Source organism: Schistocerca serialis, chromosome 1, assembly GCF_023864345.2.
Source record: "Schistocerca serialis cubense isolate TAMUIC-IGC-003099 chromosome 1, iqSchSeri2.2, whole genome shotgun sequence".
Lineage (NCBI taxonomy): Eukaryota > Metazoa > Arthropoda > Insecta > Orthoptera > Acrididae > Schistocerca > Schistocerca serialis.
The window spans coordinates 1,202,922,815-1,202,942,534 of NC_064638.1; the positions used below are offsets into that span (position 1 = coordinate 1,202,922,815).

Consider the following 19,720-nt stretch of genomic DNA (forward strand, 5'->3'; position numbering starts at 1 on the left):
AAGTAGCTACAAGTAAGTGCCACATTTGAAGATGATTTTCTTTGTGACGTGTATTAACGAACACATGTTACTTACGTGTTTAATTTCTGCCGTTGCATCAAATGGCGGCTCGTGAGTGTGCATTCTGAATGTTCACAAATTCAGATAACTTTGAGAGTGTGAAATCAATAGCATCTGCTTTATAACAGTTATGCTTATCAACAAGTTTATACAACTACAGACACTACCAACAGTAACGATATCAGTAGCAATAATAATATTAATAATATGCGTAACTTATCAGACAAAAGGAAGATTTTTTTGTGGGACTTGTTTTGTACATAATTATTTACAGTTTAAGGTAAGATCAAAATAATTTGTAAGTCTTCGCAACTCTGCATTTCGCATTTTTGTGTAAGTGAGAGTTTTTATGCTTTTCCATTTTCCGGACAGATGTACAAGATCCCTAATAGATGTATTAGTCCACAAATTTATCTACCGGGCTGAAAATCAGATATTCTTATGTGCCATCCACACAACAACTTATGCTAATTGTGAACTTCCTTGTTGAATGTTTGTCTGCAGTCATGCTTATTTGATTCCGTCACTCTTACAATCAACGGACGTGGTCTGGGAGGCCATAATTTATTTTTCTGTTCCCAGAATGAGATTTTCACCCTGCAGCGGAGTGTGCACTGATATGAAACTTCCTCGCAGATTAAAACCGTATGCCGGACCGAGACTCGAACGTGGGACCTTTGCCTTTCATGGGCAAGTGCTCTATCAACTGAGATATCCAAGCAAGAGTCACAACCTGTCCTCACAGTTTTACTTTTCTGTTAGCATTTAAGTAGATTGAATATAGTTCATGTTTACACTGGACAGGAAAGCCGATCCCTGCCCAGTAAACAACCGACTTCATACACGAACTGCTGTTTGTTGAAAGGATTAATTCAAGTAGTAACGTCTAGCAACATGGTCACCTGACAAATACAAATGAGGCCCTGAGATCCACAACGGCCTAAAGCACACCACTGTCGATCCCACATTTAAGTGAATATTGGAGAAACCAGTGAGACAGCTTATCATAAATGTTCATATTTACAATGTGGGCCTGCAGCACAGATAAATCTGACCCACTATAAGATCAACAGATTGCAGACGCATGAATAAATGCTACAATCTCACAATCAATGGTGATGTGCTTTAGGCCCTTATGACTCCCAGCGTTCCAAATGGATTACTGTATGATAAAATTCAAAACTTAATATACTATAACTCATTCGGAACTCACAAAATAGATTTTCTATCAGTATAACCTAACATATACTGACCTTCGATCTGTTTTCGCTATATAGTGAGTGAACTGGCCTATCTGATGAGCGTGCTATCATCTAGCGTGATTTATACCGAGTGAATGGGGATAAAAGTCTGTCACAGTGTGCTACAACTGGTAGCACTGACATAAACTTGCAGTTGAGTGGTAAGAGCTAGCTGTGCACATCATGAACCGTGCATGTTGTTTATCAAATCCGTATTTATTTGACTCGGAAGGCAATTACATCACCCTAGCTGTGCATGCACAGAAGCCCCTTAAATCGTGCACAATTGAAGGTGTGCTCGCGACCCTGATGCCAGGTTTCATGAAGTCCAGAAGAGCATTAGTGCAGTAGGTTTTAGTGCTGTAGCTTTCAGATTGCAGTGTCTATGTTGGAAACATTTAACAGCACTCAAAGAAAAATAACTATTAAATCCGCAAGGTGCTGGAAGTTAGGACGTTCACGTGCTCTTACACAACACCCCACACTCCCCTGAGGTAATCCATCAACTATTCACATGCATAGCTGTAACAATAGCAACAGCGAAACAGCAATAAATTTACTTATTCTTGGTAATTTGTAGTGCTTGTAACTTTGTAACTGTAGTGTCAACGTACTGGAAATACATTATATATATAATGTACTTTGACACTAAAACTGCTAAGTTACAAACACTACAAATCACCAAGAATAAGTAAATTTATTGCTATATATAATGAGGAAGGGGTTGGGAGGGTTATGATGGAAACTATGATTGAAAATTGGGTCATTAATACTGAAACGTGGAGAAACGATGTAGTAGAGGAACAGCTCAGAGGCAATGATAGTTTGTATCAGCATCACAATGTGATCTATCACAAAACAGCTGCTGTGTGGCAATGTTGTGTGGACAGTAACATACCTGAAATGGACTGGCCTGCCAAGAGTCCAGACCTTAGCCGCATGGAACACATTTACGTTAAGTACGAGGGTAATCCCAAAAGTAAGGTCTCCCATTTTTTTTATAAGTTCAGAACTCTGTGTGGCAGTTGGTCACACTGTTATGAAGAGTGCTTCACGCGCTGTGTGTATACATGCGCACGCCGCGTTGAGCCGCTCAGTCTTGGCTTGGCAGCCGTTGAGAATGGAGGTCCCGTTGGATGTTACCGCCAACTGTGAATTGCGCGCAGTTATTCGGTTTTTGAACGCAAAGCGCACTGCGCCGATTGAAATCCATCGCCAATGACGGAAGTGTATGGTGCGCTGTGCATGGATGTCAAAAACCTTCGTAAGTGGTGTAGAGAGTTTGCAGCTGGTCGGACAGAAATTCGCGACGAACAAAGGTGTGGGAGACCGTCTATTTCTGAGGAGGCAGTGTTGAAGCTTGAGCAAAGCATGCGTTAAGAATGGCAGATCACCCTGGATGATCTCTGTACGTTGGTTCCTGAGGTTTCCCGAAGCACCACTCACAGAATTTTAATGGAAACATTGAACTACCGGAAGGTGTCCGCAAGATGGGTGCCATGCATACTCACTGAGGACTACACGCGGCAACAAGTTGATGCTTCCCGCGCATTTCTTCTCCGCCTTGCAGCCGAAGAGGGCAACTTTCTGGACTGAATTGTCACGGGTGATGAAACCTGGGCATACCACTTTACACCTGAGACCAAGCAACAATCATGCCAGTGGCGGCATCCTTCTTCGCCAAAGCTGCGGAAATGCAAACAGACACAGTAAAGTCATGACAACCATCTTTGGGATCGGAAAGGGGTATTGTTGGTCGACTTTATGCCCACTGGGACCAGAGTTAACGCTGACAGGTAATGTGAGACTCTGAAAAAACTCAAACGGGCAATTCAGAACCGGAGAAGAGGAATGTTGAGCAAGGGCGTACACATTCTCCATGACAACGCTCGCCCGTACATCGCTCGGCAATCCGTTGCTCTCCTGCAACTCTTTCAGTGGAACATAATCACCCACCCACCAGATAGTCCTGACTTGGCGCCCAGTGACAATCACCTGTTCCCTAGGTTAAAAGAACATTTGGCCGGAAAACGATTCAGTTCAAACGAAGAGGTTCATAACTTTCTGAACAGCACGGCAACGAGCTGGTATGATATGGGCATACACAAACTGCCACAGCGTCTACAAAAATGCATCGACAGAAATAATGATTATGTCGAAAAATAGCTAAATGTTCAAGCTGTAAACCGATGTAAATAATTGTAGAAATGAGCAGGTCTGTGTACTTATAAAAAAAATAGGAGACCTTACTTTTGGGGTTACCCTCACAACATTGTTGACTTCGTTACAGACCCCAGTAACAAACGTCATTCATTACCTTCTCTGGTTTCAGCTTTTGAAGAAGAGAGGGCTGCTGTTTCTCCACAGACATTCAGACACTCATTGAAAGTGTGCACAGCAGAATTCAATCCTTCATAAAACAATGTTTTTTAAAGCGTCTACAAGATGGTATACTCAGTGATAAAACAAAGCAGTAGGCTTTACCAGAAATATCGACCCTTAGACAATGTGTCTAATAGTGTATTTTAAATATGACAGTATGCCATCTTAGGCAGTGTATAACACTTAAAACACTTGATAACGCCACTTTGAAGCAGAAATCATGATCGTGTAAATGTAACACTGCAAGTAAATAACAGTCTAATGGCGGTATTGACTGTAAAGAAATATATTATGACTGTGGCCCCACATTATGAAAAAAATTAATAAAGTAATGTGTGCACAATTCCCGTATTAATGTTCACTAATAGGTGATCAGACAGTTTTGATCAGAAGTGTATTATCATCTGACTTTTTGGCCTGCAGCTTTGCAGAGTTTTAATGACTTTTTTATGATAATTTCACTTTTTAAAGTACTGAACAGAACATAACAATAAGATTTTGCTTTTGATTCACGACAATCCTGATTTAAACTATGTCTTTATTTGAACAATATCCTTTTTTTAAATTCTACACTTATGGTCTTTTCAGAGATATATTAGAGATGGGAGGTAATGCTGTTGAGGCTGCAATAGCTGCTCTCTTCTGTGAGGGAGTGATCTGTCTGCAGAGCATGGGAATAGGGGGTGGCTTCCTAATGACAATTTACTCTCGAGAGAACCAGACTGCAGTGACACTGAATGCACGTGAAACAGCACCTGCAAATTCCTCTCCAGACATGTACCATGGAAATTCTACACTTTCTCAACGTGGTAAGTGTCTTCCAAGGATTTAAAAATTGTCCATTGCTACCGTTCCAGCATTTAGGCCTACTCTGACGTTATTAATCAGTTATTTTTAGATAATTTAATTAATTAATTTTGTTTTTATGCTCGTGGGTCTGTGGCATACAGTATTTTATAAGATATCGATACTTCTATAAAACAGAGATGTCAGAATAGTAATGGGTCATGAAACAGTAGAACATAATCATCTTTATCAACTGCAATAACAATAAATTTAATAATGAGCAATGAAAGGGGAAGGTTTTGGGCATAGGATCAGTCACATGGAATGCAGAACCATAGGTCTTGGCCATTTTATGCATTATTTTTAATATGTAGGTATTTACATTCCTGCCCATACCTTTCTGAATCTGGCCATGGATAAACTAAAGGAAAATTTAGAATACTGCTGTGCTGATGTTTACTTCTATAGGATCTCATTCCACATGTCTGGCATCAATTTCAAGTTCTGAAAGAAAAGCATATCACTTCCCGACATTAAAACTGAGTGCCACACCAGTACCCAGACAAGAATCCTTATATTTCCTGAGCAATGATGTAACTGATTTAGTTATCCAGCTGATAGCCTTTGCTGGCGCAGGACTTGTGAATCAATAGGTAAGACAGTATGAGCAATGGTTGCAAAGGGTAAGTTTGCAGGATTGAGTCTTCATCAGGTGTACAGTTTAAATCTGTCATGAAAGTGAATAAGAGTGCAACTACATTGCATACATTGCAGCCTAAAGGTCCATGCTTAAATACAACTGATATGGACTAATCACTGTTTGTCATTTACCAGTTGGTGTGTGTGCATATGTGTGTGTGTGTGTGTGTGTGTGTGTGTGTGTGTGTAAATAATCAGTCCAGCAACTTGTAATCTTACCCTCCCACTCATCACTATCAAATTTTCATTAGTGGCTTCATTAATTTTAAAAGGTTCGAGAAGCTTGAAATACGCAAAAGAAAAACTTTTTACTTATCTTCATTTTCTCTACTTGTTGTTGGCTCCAGTTCTTGCACCTAGGGGTACATTCTTGCAGCTGAAATTTTGATCTATAACATTGTGGGTTCTTGATGACTAAATAACTGATGATCTGTTTATTTCTTGAATTTTACTCTTTGACACATTTTTCAATACAACACTGACTTCACAATCTCACTTTTCATAAAACCATCAATTAAATTGTTGTAGACAAAATTAAAAAAAAACATGCATTTCCATCAGAGACATGCCTACTACTACTAACATTCTGCAGTACTCACAATACTCCAAAGAGTTTACAAACTTTCTTGACAAAAGAAGAATCTTAAAGTTATATCATTATTTTATAAATGAGTCCAGAAATTAATTTACTAATTTGCATTAGATTATGTAATTAATAATGATTTTTAAGTATGCTAGAAATTTCGTAATTTCAAATATTTCTAAAAGAAGAAGAATTTTAACTGTACATACAGAGGGTGACAAATTAAGTTCTTTTTATACTTTTTAGTTTGAAATATAATACATCATATACAAAATCATATGAAATTCTTTTAGTTAAACAGCCGAAAACGTTCACCTACATCAGAACTGATAGTATACATGGTATCAGTTATTTCTATAAAAAAGGTAGTAATAGAGGAGGATGTCCTATTACAATGTCCCCATCACAAAATTTGGATACAGGGTGGTTACAATATCCTGTGACAGACTACAAGGTTTGCCAAACAGTGTACAAAATTATGTCGAGGATAGCAGATAGATGTATAGAAGTATCTAATACATAACATATTACGGAAAATATATGAGAAATATCTACTATACACATCATAATCTATACATATATCAGGATATGGTATTCAGATTTTCACATCTGTGGAACGTACTGTCACAAGACAAATAATACAAGGTCAAAACTACAACATTACACAACTAAACTATAGAAATAAATACAGAGACAATGTAAATTACTAGAATTATAAATTGTAAGTTAACATCCATACAATCAAACATTCAAATCAAAAGAGAAGAGAAAAATTTCAGAGCCTATGAGTACGACAAATGAACTTACTCGAAAAACTCAGAACGATAGGTACAGACCAGAAGAATATATTCAGTCATGGGTAGGAATATAGTACAAAATCAGTCAGAGACATAAACCATAGTATTTGAGGATATGTTGACTTGTGAAAGAACAAAATAATGGATAAATATTAAGGCCTAAGTTTATTATGTGGGGATCGACCCATGAATCCAAACACACTGGGTACAAACCAGCAGAAAATATTACGACACAACAAAATGAATGAAGTTCATAAGCACATCAATAAGTTCAATTATATGCAAAGAGTAATTGTAAGAAGCATCAAGCTGCAATCAATGGTTGGACGTTCTCCTTGAGCACATACATAGTCGCGATGACCACAGTTACCCAAAACAGAGTTAAGTATTAATCTGTCCACAACTCAAGTTCCAATCAGATGATATATTGCAATACTCAAGATAAATACAAGTAAACAGAGTCATAGTGATCTTTGAAGGATGACACAATCAGGTAGCTTGAGAACCAAAACCAGTGAATAAAATCAGGCATTTATATATCTTCTTATATTGGCCATACTGGTAAATGTCTTCCACACTATTTGCTAATTGTCCATACAAACTAACCTACATAAACAAAGACCCGGAAGATTCATTTACAAATGATAAATAAAAAATACATAGTGATTTAAATTTACATAATGTATTGGAAAGTCAATCCCCCTACTTGAAAAAAAAAGTGCATTTATGCTGAATAACACTGTCTTTAGCAGTCTTGGCTAACAATTCACAAATATAAGTCACAACACACATGCAGTCAACAGATGCTCGAGTACGTTACCCAGCACCCATGATCTCTTGCAAGTCGACTGGTCCAGTAGGGTGCAGCCATACAGCAGTGTGGGGACTAGAACCACCCACATCTATCCGTTTCCTCCCTAGAGTTCTCACCACAAGCTCCAATGGATAGGTAACTTCCTGTCTAGCAATCACATCAAATCCTGAAACCTTGTTTTGTGTACTGAATATGCTGTTCAGTACCTTCTTCACATCACACGAGATATGTTCTCGTTAGTAACTTTTCAAAGTCAGTTATATGGGATTTATGTCAGGTGTGAATAAAAAGTGTTCACATATGAAACATCAATATTCAGTGTTAAATGTAATGAGAAGGAATGGACTACTAAGGCAATACACACAAATTATTACAAATATAAATACCTGGAATTACAAAATAAATGTAGTTGATATGATGATAGCAGGCCACAGTGCATTAGTCATGAGACTACTGTCTGGGTAACCAACAGACAAATACATGGCAATCGAATTATGTATTTCACAGAAGAATAATGCCAAAAGAAAAACTAGACACTTTCAATGCCTCACTGTCCAGTATAAACTGGCAGCAATTAATTACAGAAGCAAAACCCAATGATGCCTTAAATGTTCTTTTCCAGACACTAAAAACCAATTTTGATTAGATGTTCCCGCTGATACCAAAGAAAAGCCACACAGGTAAAGCACAAGGAAAACAGAAAATAGTAAATGCAAAAACATGGTACACACCTGAGCTAGCCAATCTAAAAATCATTGTTCTAATGTGGAATCACTGTGCCAAAGCAGCTACAGATCCAAATAGTAAACAATTGTTATGCAGCAATTACTTAGAGGCCAAGAGATTTTAGAGAAAAAAAGTAGAAGTTAAAAGGAGGGGAATGATAGATTCATAAGAGAAGCCTAGAATCTGTGCAAAGCACCCTGGACTCTAGTAAATGAACATAGGAAGAAGCCTACTTCCTCTTCTAATGCCTGCAGTCCTGATGACTTCAATGGCTACTTTATCAATAGTTATAGAAAACACTGTTGCTGAAATCCCAGACTCGGTTATAGATCCTGCTGTTTACATATAAAATAAAACTCACAGTAAATTTGAACATGGAAAAAAGTACACGCAAATGGCATAGTGAAAATAGTAAAATCTTACAAAACTTCGGAGAGTCAAGATATCTATGTGATGTCCTATACTGTCCCAAAGAAAATTATTGGAAAAATTGCACAGCCATTAACAACAGCTATAAACAGCTGCATATCTGCAGGAGTATTCCCAGATTTCTTGAAACTTGAAGGACAGTAACAGTTGACGAAAAAGGAAACCCAGATGTGTTAAGTTGCAAGCCAATATCAATCATTCCTATACTAGCAAAGTTGACTGAATCCATCATGAAAGATCAGATCCTAACTTATTTTGGAGAAAACAATCTCTTCAATGATGCACAACATGGTTTCCAGAAGGAAAAGTCCTGTACCACTGCAGGCATTTGAAGAGAGAGAGTTTGTGGCACTCACACTGTGCGATCTAAGCAAAGCTTTCAACTGCATCCCCCACAAAATCTTGCTCAAAAAACTAAAATGCTATGGTGTGGGAAGAACAGCCATAGCTACGCTTCAGTCTTACTTGGAAAACAGAAGGCAAATCGTTTCAGTCCAATGAGTAATATCCCAGGAACAGAAGGTAGAATACGGTGTGCCACAAGGTTCAGTCATAGCCCCACTCCTCTTCCTCATTTTTGTAAATGATCTAAGTGAAGTTGGTGAGACACTGCAATTTGCGGACGACACCACTCTTATTGCCAAAGGGGAAAAGTGTGCCCAAGCAGTCATGAAGTCTGATGTACAGTTTGAAAACGCTAAAAAATGTTGCATCACTAACAAGATGAAAGTAAACAAAGAAAAAACTCAGTGTATGGTACGCAGTCTCAGAAAAAACACATACACTGACCATACAGAATCTGTGAAACTGTTAGGCTTCAACATAGAACACAAACTCTCATGGAATGGACACACTGTGCATGTAGGCAAGAATCTCTCTCTTGTAATATACCTCCTATGAAGATTAAAAAAATGATTACAGACCAGTTTCTGATGACTGTCTGCTACGCTTTGTTCCATAGCCACATTCTGTATGGATTACAGCTATGGGATCATTCAGCAGGCTGCAAGGATGTGCTGCTACTGTAAAAGAGGGCAATAAGAATTATTGCATCGAGCAGCAGCCAGGAACAATGCAGATCGTTATTCAGAACATTGGGAATAATAACTGTTTATAGCCACTATGTATTACTATGCCTTATCCAAGTAAGGGAAAAACTAGACACCTACAGCAAGAGGCATAACATCCATAAACGTAATACCTGCAGCAATGAAGACATAAATCTACCAACCTGCCGACTGTCCAAAACAAGAGACAGTTCTCCAATGATCGCTGTGAGGAATTTCAACAAACTACCTGTTGAATTGCAGACCCTGCCACTGGACAACTTCAAGAAAGAAATTGCTGAAGGCCTAAAACAATACCCACTATACTCGGTCCAAGAATTCTTTGACTGTGAAGAAAGCGAATGGACGCAGTGAACATGACATAGTCTGTATACATTACCTGTATAAAGTTTAGATGTTATTCTGTAATTCACTATATTGTAAATAATTTGATTGTAACTTTGATGCAGTAAGTCCAGCCAAGGCTGGTGAATTACGAAGACCTGGTAATAAATGGTAAATGATACTATTACTAATATTTGCAGTACAAATTTTGAACATTATTCCATTTCAAAACTGTAAAAAGATCTACTCCTTTAGTCTCATGACATATATGTATCTAATTCTAAAGCCCAAATCTATTACAGAGCACAACTATATAGTGTATCATAGATTTTAATTCAGTCAATAGATAAGACCGAACTTTAAAATCACATCATCTTACATATTAAACACAGACAAACAAAACACAGTTATCTAGTCTTATAAATCTACAAATAGATTTGACCTCAGTCACTGGATAGGACAGAACTTCAGAAACTGTATGACCTTACGTACTACATTCATGGCAAACAAAACACAATTATATAGTCTTATAAATCTACAAATATAGTGAATATTTTTTATACACTAGGTATCATTATGCATACATGTTCATATGTCTTGTCCTTCATGTTAACTGTACTTGACAATTACATACTTGCTTTCCTTAACAGTAGCTCCTATTATCTTTACATGTGCAATTTCCACAAATTTCATTAAACATAATCTTGTCTCTAAATTGTTCAGATATACGACATATCAGGCTACCTGTATCAGTCAAGCATTTCCCTTCCCACTGGTCAGTCTTAATCATAATGTAAGGACATACAAAATATGAATTATCGTATCTGCTATTAGACACTTCATGTAAGAGCTCACTTTAAATTTCATCAAATGGTACATCCATACTGTTTTTGCAGGGTTTTATCAATGTATTGTCAAGTAAAAGTAGAACACACGGAATGGGTTCCACAGCACAACTAACATCACTTATTACAGAAGGAACTCAAAATATTTTACTGTTAAAATTACATTTCATACTTAGATCTTCTTTCACTTCATTCCACCAATTTAGATAGAAATTTTGACTAACCACAGCTAGCTTATTCCAGGATGCATATTTATCTATGTTATCATCAATCTGGTCACAAACAAATTTCAAAAATTTTTCACCTTTATTCTTTAGGCTTACAGATAATTCACCTTTACTGTTTGGATCGTTATACTGCATGACATTAATGAAAAACTGCTCTGACTGGACTGGTATCCTATGCCTCTCACATACATCATCACAAACATCACTTATCTTATCTGTATTCACAAACAACTCTGAAATTTCTTTATTCTTAAACTCTACAAATAACTGATACTTACCATCATCATCATCATCATCATCATCATCATATGCTTCCAAAATTAGTTCATCAACAACATCATTAACAACACAAGTCTCATTACCATCAAAGTCACACACTTCTCCTACATTCATTTGCAATAAGCTACCAGTCTCAGACTTACCAGCCTCTGTCAGTTCACAGCTCTCATTCACATGTACATCAAAAATACCACCTAATTCATATCAATACAGTCATCACCTGTTTTACATACATCAATAATACTTTTTTTCTGACCAGGAGAAGAAATTATTAGTACACACTACACCAAAATTCTCATTATTCTCACATCCTGGTTGGTGATTAGTAGCTACATCACTATAATTAAACATAGTATTCCAAAACTTTTTATCAAAACATAAATGAGAAATCTAATATTCCTTCTGTTCAACTTCAGATACTTGTGCCACATTATTAACACTATTGTGATCGTCTAATTGCAAGTGTAAATTGGGTGTCCTGTACTTGTTGTGTTCCTCACCCCAAAACTGTGGACCTTCATTGAGGCGGACTGCTGTTTCCTGAATAGTTACCTCTATGATTGTTTTTCCTATTAAATAGCCCATAGTTATCCCCATTGTTCCTATTCTGCTGATGTTAAAACTTTCTTTCTCTATTACCAAGCTGACCCTGATAGAAATTACCATTATCTCTGTTTCTGGAGTTATTGTGATCTTTATCATATCGATTATTATGGTACATGCTTCTTTCTACTGCCCTATCCAGCCAGCCCACATATCATAAAAATTGTTAAAGGCAATCATCAAGTCCGTGTACTAAATCTCACTGCAACCTCTCTGGTAATCCCCTTTTTAGTGCATCAGTCAATATCATTTCATCAAACGGCCTGTCAATATGTGGTAATTTCTTAAGCTGATTCTTACAGAACTCTTTCATTGTACCCTCCCTGTTCCTATAATTTGGACCATTCAGAAATTCACTTTTAATTCTCCATTGTTCAGCTTCCAACCAAAATTTATTTTAAAAAACTTTTTCTGAACTTCGGTATGTCTCCCACTGACTTAAATTTAGATTCACCCAAGACAAAATGTCGCCTTCAAGACGTCATGCCTGACACAAAACTGTCTCTACAGTGGTGCAGAAAATCTATTGGATGTAAATTGTCTCTTGACTGGAATGTTGGACCATCCAACACCATTGTTTGAATAAAGATTTTTGTGAATACAATTTTCCTGAACTACTGAAATTTTTTGATCTAGAACATTTGCATTAATTATCGCACTGTTTTCAACATTGTAAATTTTTTGATCTAAACTACTAAAGTTCTGTTCCATTTTTTCTGCTACGGCTTTCTGTTCAACTTTAATGTCATTAACATTCTTCTCCTGATTTGCAGATTTTGCAGCTAACTCATTCTCCAAAACAATAAATTTATTTTCTGTGACATTGACTTTTTCATTCAACATTTTCATCCATCTGACAACCCATTTTTTAGTTCTGAAACCTGACTACTAAGTTGGCCTATTTGGTGTTGTACCCTGTCCATTTTATCATTGTTTTCAGTTTTCAGGTCATTTAATTGTTGTTGTAGTGAAGTAAATTTTTCAGTTAACTGCTCATTAAATGCATGAAATTTGCTATGTTATCTGTTTTTATTTCTGTTAATTGATCATTCACTGCACTGTATTGCCAAAATCAACTGCATAATATCAGTTTTCACTGTTTCTTTGCTGACTACACTTTCACTTAGTTCAAAGATTTCTAAGCTTGATGCTACAGCTTTCACATCTACTTCACTACCCTCGTCTCTATTCATTTTCCTAGCAATCACAAATAGTTTCTACTTATCTTTTCTTATGTCTTTGTCGTATTTATAAAGTCCTCTTTCAATTCATTTGGTCTGTCATTGTTGATATTATCTATTATCTTGTCACTGTTGATAGGACTTTGCTGGGCAACTCTCGGGTCTTCTTTTGTCATGTCATTGTAATTACATTTATATATAAACTGCAAATGACACAAATCCAAAATCCATTCTTCTTCTGCAACAGACAAAACTTCATTTTCAGTCAGTAGATCATGGCTCAAGCCCACACTTATAGTCTTACTCTCCCACACATCACTATTAAATTTTTCTTAGTGTCTTCATTAGTTTCAAAAGCTTCGAGAAGCATAAGACATACAAAAGAAAAACTTTTTACTTATCTTCATTTTCGCTTCTTGTTGTTGGCTCCAGTTCTTGCGTCTGCAGGTACATCCTTGCAGCTGAAATTTTCATTTATAATGTTGTGGGGTCCCTGATGACTAAATAACCGATGAAGATTTGCCTGTTTATTTCTGAAATTTTCTACATCTACATCTACATGGATACTCCGTAAATCACATTTAAGTGCCTGGCAGAGGGTTCATCGAACCACCTTCACGATTCTCTATTACTCCAATCTCGTATAGCACTCTGAAAAAATGAACACCTATATCTCTCCGTACGAGCTCTGATTTCCCTTATTTTATCGTGGTGATCGTTCTGCCCTCTGTAGGTCGGTGATTGTAATTTCGTGAGAAGATTCCGTCACAATGAAAAACGCCTTTCTTTTAATGATTTCCAGCCCAAATCCTGAATCATTTCTGTGACACTCTCTCCCATATTTCGTGATAATACAAAACGTGCTGCCTTTCTTTGAACTTTTTCGATGTACTCTGTCAGTCTAACTGGTAAGGATCCCACACTGTGCAGCAGCATTCTAAAAGAGGACAGACAAGTGTAGTGTAGACAGTCTCCTTAGTAGGTCTATTACATTTTCTAAGTGTCCTGCCAATAAAACGCAGCCTTTGGTTAGCCTTCCCCACAACATTTTCTATGTGTTCCTTCCAATTTAAGTTGTTCGTAATTGTAATACCTAGGTATTTAGTTGAATTTACGGCTTTTAGATTAGACTGATTTATTGTGTAACCAAAGTTTAACGAGTTCCTTTTAGTACTCATGTGGATTACCTCACACTTTTCGTTATTTAGGGTCAACTGCCACATTTTGCACCATTCAGATATTTTTTCTAAATCGTTTTGCAGTTTGTTTTGATCTTCTGATGACTTTATTAGTCGACAAATGACAGCGTCATCTGCGAACAACCTAAGATGGCTACTCAGATTGTCTCCCAAATCGATTATATAGATAAGGAACAGCAAAGGGCCTATAACACTACCTTGGGGAACGCCTGAAATCACTTCTGTTTTACTCGATGACTTTCCATCAATTACTACGAACTGTGACCTCTCTGACCGGAAATCACAAATCCAGTCACATAACTGAGACAATATTCCATAAGCACGCAATTTTACTATGAGCTGCTTGTGTGGTACAGTGTCAAAAGCCTTCTGGAAATCCAGGAATATAGAATCGATCTGAAATCCCTTGTCAATAGCACTCAGCACTTCATGTGAATAAAGAGCTAGTTGTATTTCACAGGAACGATGTTTTCTAAACCCATGTTGACTGTGTGTCAATAGACTGTTTCCTTCAAGGTAATTCATAATGTTCGAACACAATATATGTTCTAAAATCCTGCTACATATTGACGTTAATGATATGGGCCTGTAATTTAGTGGATTAATCCCCCTACCTTTCTTGAACATTGGTGTGACCTGTGCAACTTTCCAGTCTTTGAGTACAGATCTTTCATCGAGCGAACGGTTGTATATGATTGTTAAATATGGAGCTAATGCATCAGCATACTCCGAACGGAACCTAATTGGTATACAGTCTGGACCAGAAGACTTGCTTTTATTAAGTGATTTGAGTTGCTTCACTACTCCGAGGATATTTACTTCTACGTTACTCATGTTGGCAGCTGTTCTCGATTCGAATTCTGGAACATTTATTTCGTCTTCTTTTGTGAAAGTGTTTCGGAAGGCTGTGTTTAGTAAATCTGCTTTGGCAGCACTGTCTTCGATAGCATCTCCATTTTTATCACGCAGAGAAGGATTTGATTGTTTCTTGCCGCTAACATCTTTCACATACGATCAGAATATCTTTAGATTTTCTGCCAGGTTTCGAGACAAAGTTTCATTGTGGGAACTGTTATAGGCGTCTTGCATTGAACTCAGCGCTAAGTTTCAAGCTTCTGTAAAGGATCGCCAATCTTGGGGATTTTGCGTCTGTTTAAATTTGGCATGTTTGTTTCGTTGTTTCTGCAACAGTGTTCTAACCCATTTTGTGTACCAAGGATGATCAGCTCCGTCGTTTGTTAGTTTATTTGGTATAATCCTCTCAATTGCTGCCAATACTATTTCTTTGAATTTAAGCCATCTGGTCTACACTTTTATTATTAATTTGTAATGAGTGGAGATTGTCTCTCAGGAAGGCGTCAAGTGAATTTTTATCTGCGTTTTTGAATAGGTATATTTTTTGAGGATTTGGGGATTACAATATTCAATCTCACTATGACAAACCTGTGTTCAATAATCCCTACAACGGTTATGTTGCTGGTTATTAACTCAGGATTATTTGTTGCTAAGAGGTCCAGTGTGTTTTCACAACCATTTACTATTCGCGTGTGCTCATGAACTAACTGCTCAAAATAATTTTCAGAGAATGTGTTTAGCACAATTTCAGATGATATTTTATGCGTACCTCCAGAATTAAACATGTATTTTCTCCAACATATTGAGGGTGAATTAAAGTCACCACCAACTATTATTTTATTCTTGTCACATTTTTCAATATCACACTGACTTCACAATCTCCTTTTCCATAAAACCATCAGTTAGATTGTTGTAGCCAAAATTAAACAAACATGAGCACTTCCATCAGAGGCATGCCCACGGCTACTAAAATTCTGTGGACGTAACGTTAGCGACAGCCCCGGACGGTGCACAAGTCCCGCCCAATCACCCCCCTCCACACCAATCCATATCCTAAGCTCCGCACATGGTCTGCCGCATGTTCCAACATCAAAGTTGTTCATATCACAGATATGCCAGTCATAACAAGGGAGAAAATCAGTAGTTAGTACGAAATACAGTTTTTCCGGTACCATTGTGAAGAGAATTAGAGATATGTTCATTGAATGTGCGAGTTGAAAAATCATCAATAAGAATGAAAAATAAAAATGGTATCCACACTGTCTTTTTTATTTCATGAGCTTTCATCTGCACTGTATCAAAAAACCTGACATTTGTTAACTGCAGTGAGCGAAAATTTCCGTCACATCGCGTAGTGTAAGAAATTCTGTTGGGAAATATTAATTGGCGGTATCACCAAGGATGCTGTCCGTTATCTCAATGGTCTAAAGTCAATGTTGTGCATAAACAAGGCAAAGTCGATGTCTTTGTTTGTTTCTGATTACCTCATTAAGACTAAAGAATATAAGAGTGGGATAATGTAGAAATGCGTAATGCAAGCAGTCAGATATTTATACAGTGACATTCTTCATTATTATTTGCCTGTGTAATGGGTGAGTTTGTACTTGTGAACTCTTATGACTGCTTGCTTATAGCAGACACGAGGTTACTTTGAGTTCTTCTTCAGTGTTTGAGAGCTTTAGAGCTGCCTATTGTTAAACATATGTACATAATTTCATCAGTGTCATTCCAACACATGTTATCGTACTTTAATGACTGTTAGATATCAGTCTGTTAGCTATCAGTTTTGACAGCAGTTGGCCACAACAGTCAAGATTAGGTACCTTGTGTATGATAACTTTATTGAGAGTGCATATCTACGTTTCATTTTGACAGTATTACACAAACTGCTAAGAAGTACTAACAGCACAACACTGCTAGTATGAACAACCGCGGTAAAACAAAAAACGATGAACAAAAACACGACAGCGACGAGGACTACCAAAGATCATATTGATGCGCTCTTTGTTGGTGTGGCGGGGGTAGGTGTGGAGGGGTGGTAAGTGGGCGGGGCTTGTGCAAATGTCCGGGGCTGTCACTAACGTTTCCTTTCTATGGTACTCACAATATTCCAAAGAGTTTACAATCTTGACAAAAGAAGAATCTTCAACTTATATCATCGTATTATAAATGACTCCAGAAATAAATTTAGTAATTTGTGTGAGATTGTGCAGTTAATAATATGATTCTTAAGTATGCCAGATATTTTGTAATTTCAAATATTTCTAAAAGAAGAATAATTTTTACTGTACATACAGAGTGTAACAAATTAAGTTCTTTTTATACATTTTAGTGTGAAATATACATCGTATACAAAATCATATGAAATTCTTTTAGTTAAACAGCAGAGAATGTTCTTGGTATCAGTTATTTCTATACAGAAAAAAGGTAGTGTTACAGGAGGGTGTCCCATTACAAATTGAATATATAGTGTGATACAGCTGGTACAAGGGTTATCATTGAAGGCAGTCCCAGTGTCAAGTTATCTGTCTTCATTTATGAATGTATACTTGTGTTGCTAGAAGCATAAAGCAATGCTGTGAGCTTTATTTCTGTGTACATTATTTCAAGTGGTGTGTAAGCCTTACCCACTACCCATACATTTTGTGACCCTGTCAATGAAGAAACATATATAATTTTGGACAGCCCTTTTTTTACAGTTAAATATGGCGCCATGAGAATAGAAAACACTCAAAAGCCATTAGCAATGAGATTGAACAAATTTGCAGTGAAATTCAGGTTTTGGATCTCTCCCTTCTTGCAATACAAAAAGTGGACACAGTGCAGTGCAAAGAACTGAATGCTAAAGCAGTAAACAATCTTGCTTCAGTTCAAAAAATTCAGACAACTGTGCCAACTACACACCACTATGAATTTGATCTTTCCATTACCCCAGGGAAGTGATGTTAATAGATTTGAAACTGTTGACTGTCCAGTGATTTCTTCTGCCTTGCAATTGCCCTCAGAAGTTAGAACTGCCTCTCCATTGGCTCATGCAGTTCTTCCACTCTGCATTGGCAGTTATTGGGCCCACTATTTGATTCATGGTTATAGAAAATATTATCGGGCACCAACAAGTTACTGCTGCCTGAGAACAATTACACTAGTGATCAGTAATTTAGTCCACTGGGTGACAGCATTAGTGTCGGGCATTAGTGTGCAACTCCCTTGTCTTCAGGTTTAACTTGTTTTGAAAGCTGTATTAATTGTTCACAGCAAAGAATCAACAGACCAAAGGCTTAGACAAGTGCTTTATCAAGAAAAAAGGATTAACAAAACCCTTTCAGAGCTCTGACAGCACACATGACATACGATAGACACAATTCTATTTCTTTATTTATTTATTAGTGTTTCATAAATCTCATATACAAGAGAATTGTGTGGATGTGGAATGAGTCATAATTACACATGAGAACAGTAGCCTACTTATAGATACTAATAGATACAATGTTAACATTTACAAACACAGGAATTTCTTAAAGTAAAACAGAGGTATAAAACAATACAATAATAAATTACAATTATTCCATAGTAAGTTCAAACTTTTCTAGAAGTCAAGTACGTGGTTACTCTGACATAGCTCATCATGTTCAGTTACTAAGTGACAACAGCAAATTTTACAAGTCAGTGTTCCATATCTCACTTAAATATAGAAGTTTTTATGTTGAAGAATTCATCTAGAGAGTAAAAAGAGTGTTCCAGAAGATATTCTTTTAATTTATTTTTAAATTATGGTATTACAGTAGTAAGATTTTTTATGCCGATATGAAGAGCATTAAACATCTTTTTGCTTGAGTAGTGTACCCCTTTTTGTTCTAGGCCCAAGTTTTTTTCCATGCACATGCAACACGTGTTTTGACCTTGTGTCATTGTCACGATAGTCACTGTTAGTTTTGTGCAAGGGCAGGTTCTTAACTGAAAAGGACATAAGGGATAGGATACATTGTGATGTCAGTGTTAATATTTTGTGTCTTTTAAAAAGATTTATGCATGAACGATTTCTACACACTCCACTTAGAATTCAGATTGCTGTTTTCTGAGTGACGAATACTTTATTTCTCATTGGTTGATTTCCCCAAAACATTGTGCCACATGACAACAATGAATGAAAATAGTAAAAATAAGCAGCCTTGACAGCTTCAGTATTTGCAGTCACTGCTACAATACACAGAGCATAAGTTGCTGTACTAAGTATTTTTCTCAACTCCAGAATACGACACAACCAATTTAATTTATTAAATTTAGTGTCGATATGGAGGGTGATACCCTCTGCTTTCAGTCAGTTATGAATGACTGAAGATACTTTCCCATTGGCCTCTTAAACCATAATAGACAGCTTTTGAAAGGAGGATTTCATGCTTCACACAGTCAAAGCCCTTGGTTAAATCCCAAAATATACCAATTGAAGCTAATAAATTGTTCAGAGCTTCCAAAATATTATTGGTAAATGCAAATATAACATTGTCAATTGACAGCCATGCTTGGAATCTCAATTGACAATGGCTAAGAGCCTTGTGGATGTTCAGATGCTCCACAATTCTCTTATGTATAATTTTCTCAAGAACTTAGGAGAAACTTGTTAAA

General features: G+C 36.9%; 1 protein-coding gene across 3 annotated transcripts in view; it reads left to right on the forward strand.

Annotated features, from left to right (window-relative positions):
- The window catches only part of LOC126419007 (scoloptoxin SSD14-like), a 489,031-nt gene that overhangs the window by 368,818 nt on the left and 100,493 nt on the right, over positions 1-19,720 (forward strand). For all 3 annotated transcript variants that reach the window (XM_050086079.1, XM_050086072.1, XM_050086063.1), the window contains one exon: positions 4,272-4,492. In XM_050086079.1, coding sequence (XP_049942036.1) covers positions 4,272-4,492 — 221 coding nt within the window. The remainder of the gene's footprint in view (positions 1-4,271; positions 4,493-19,720) is intronic.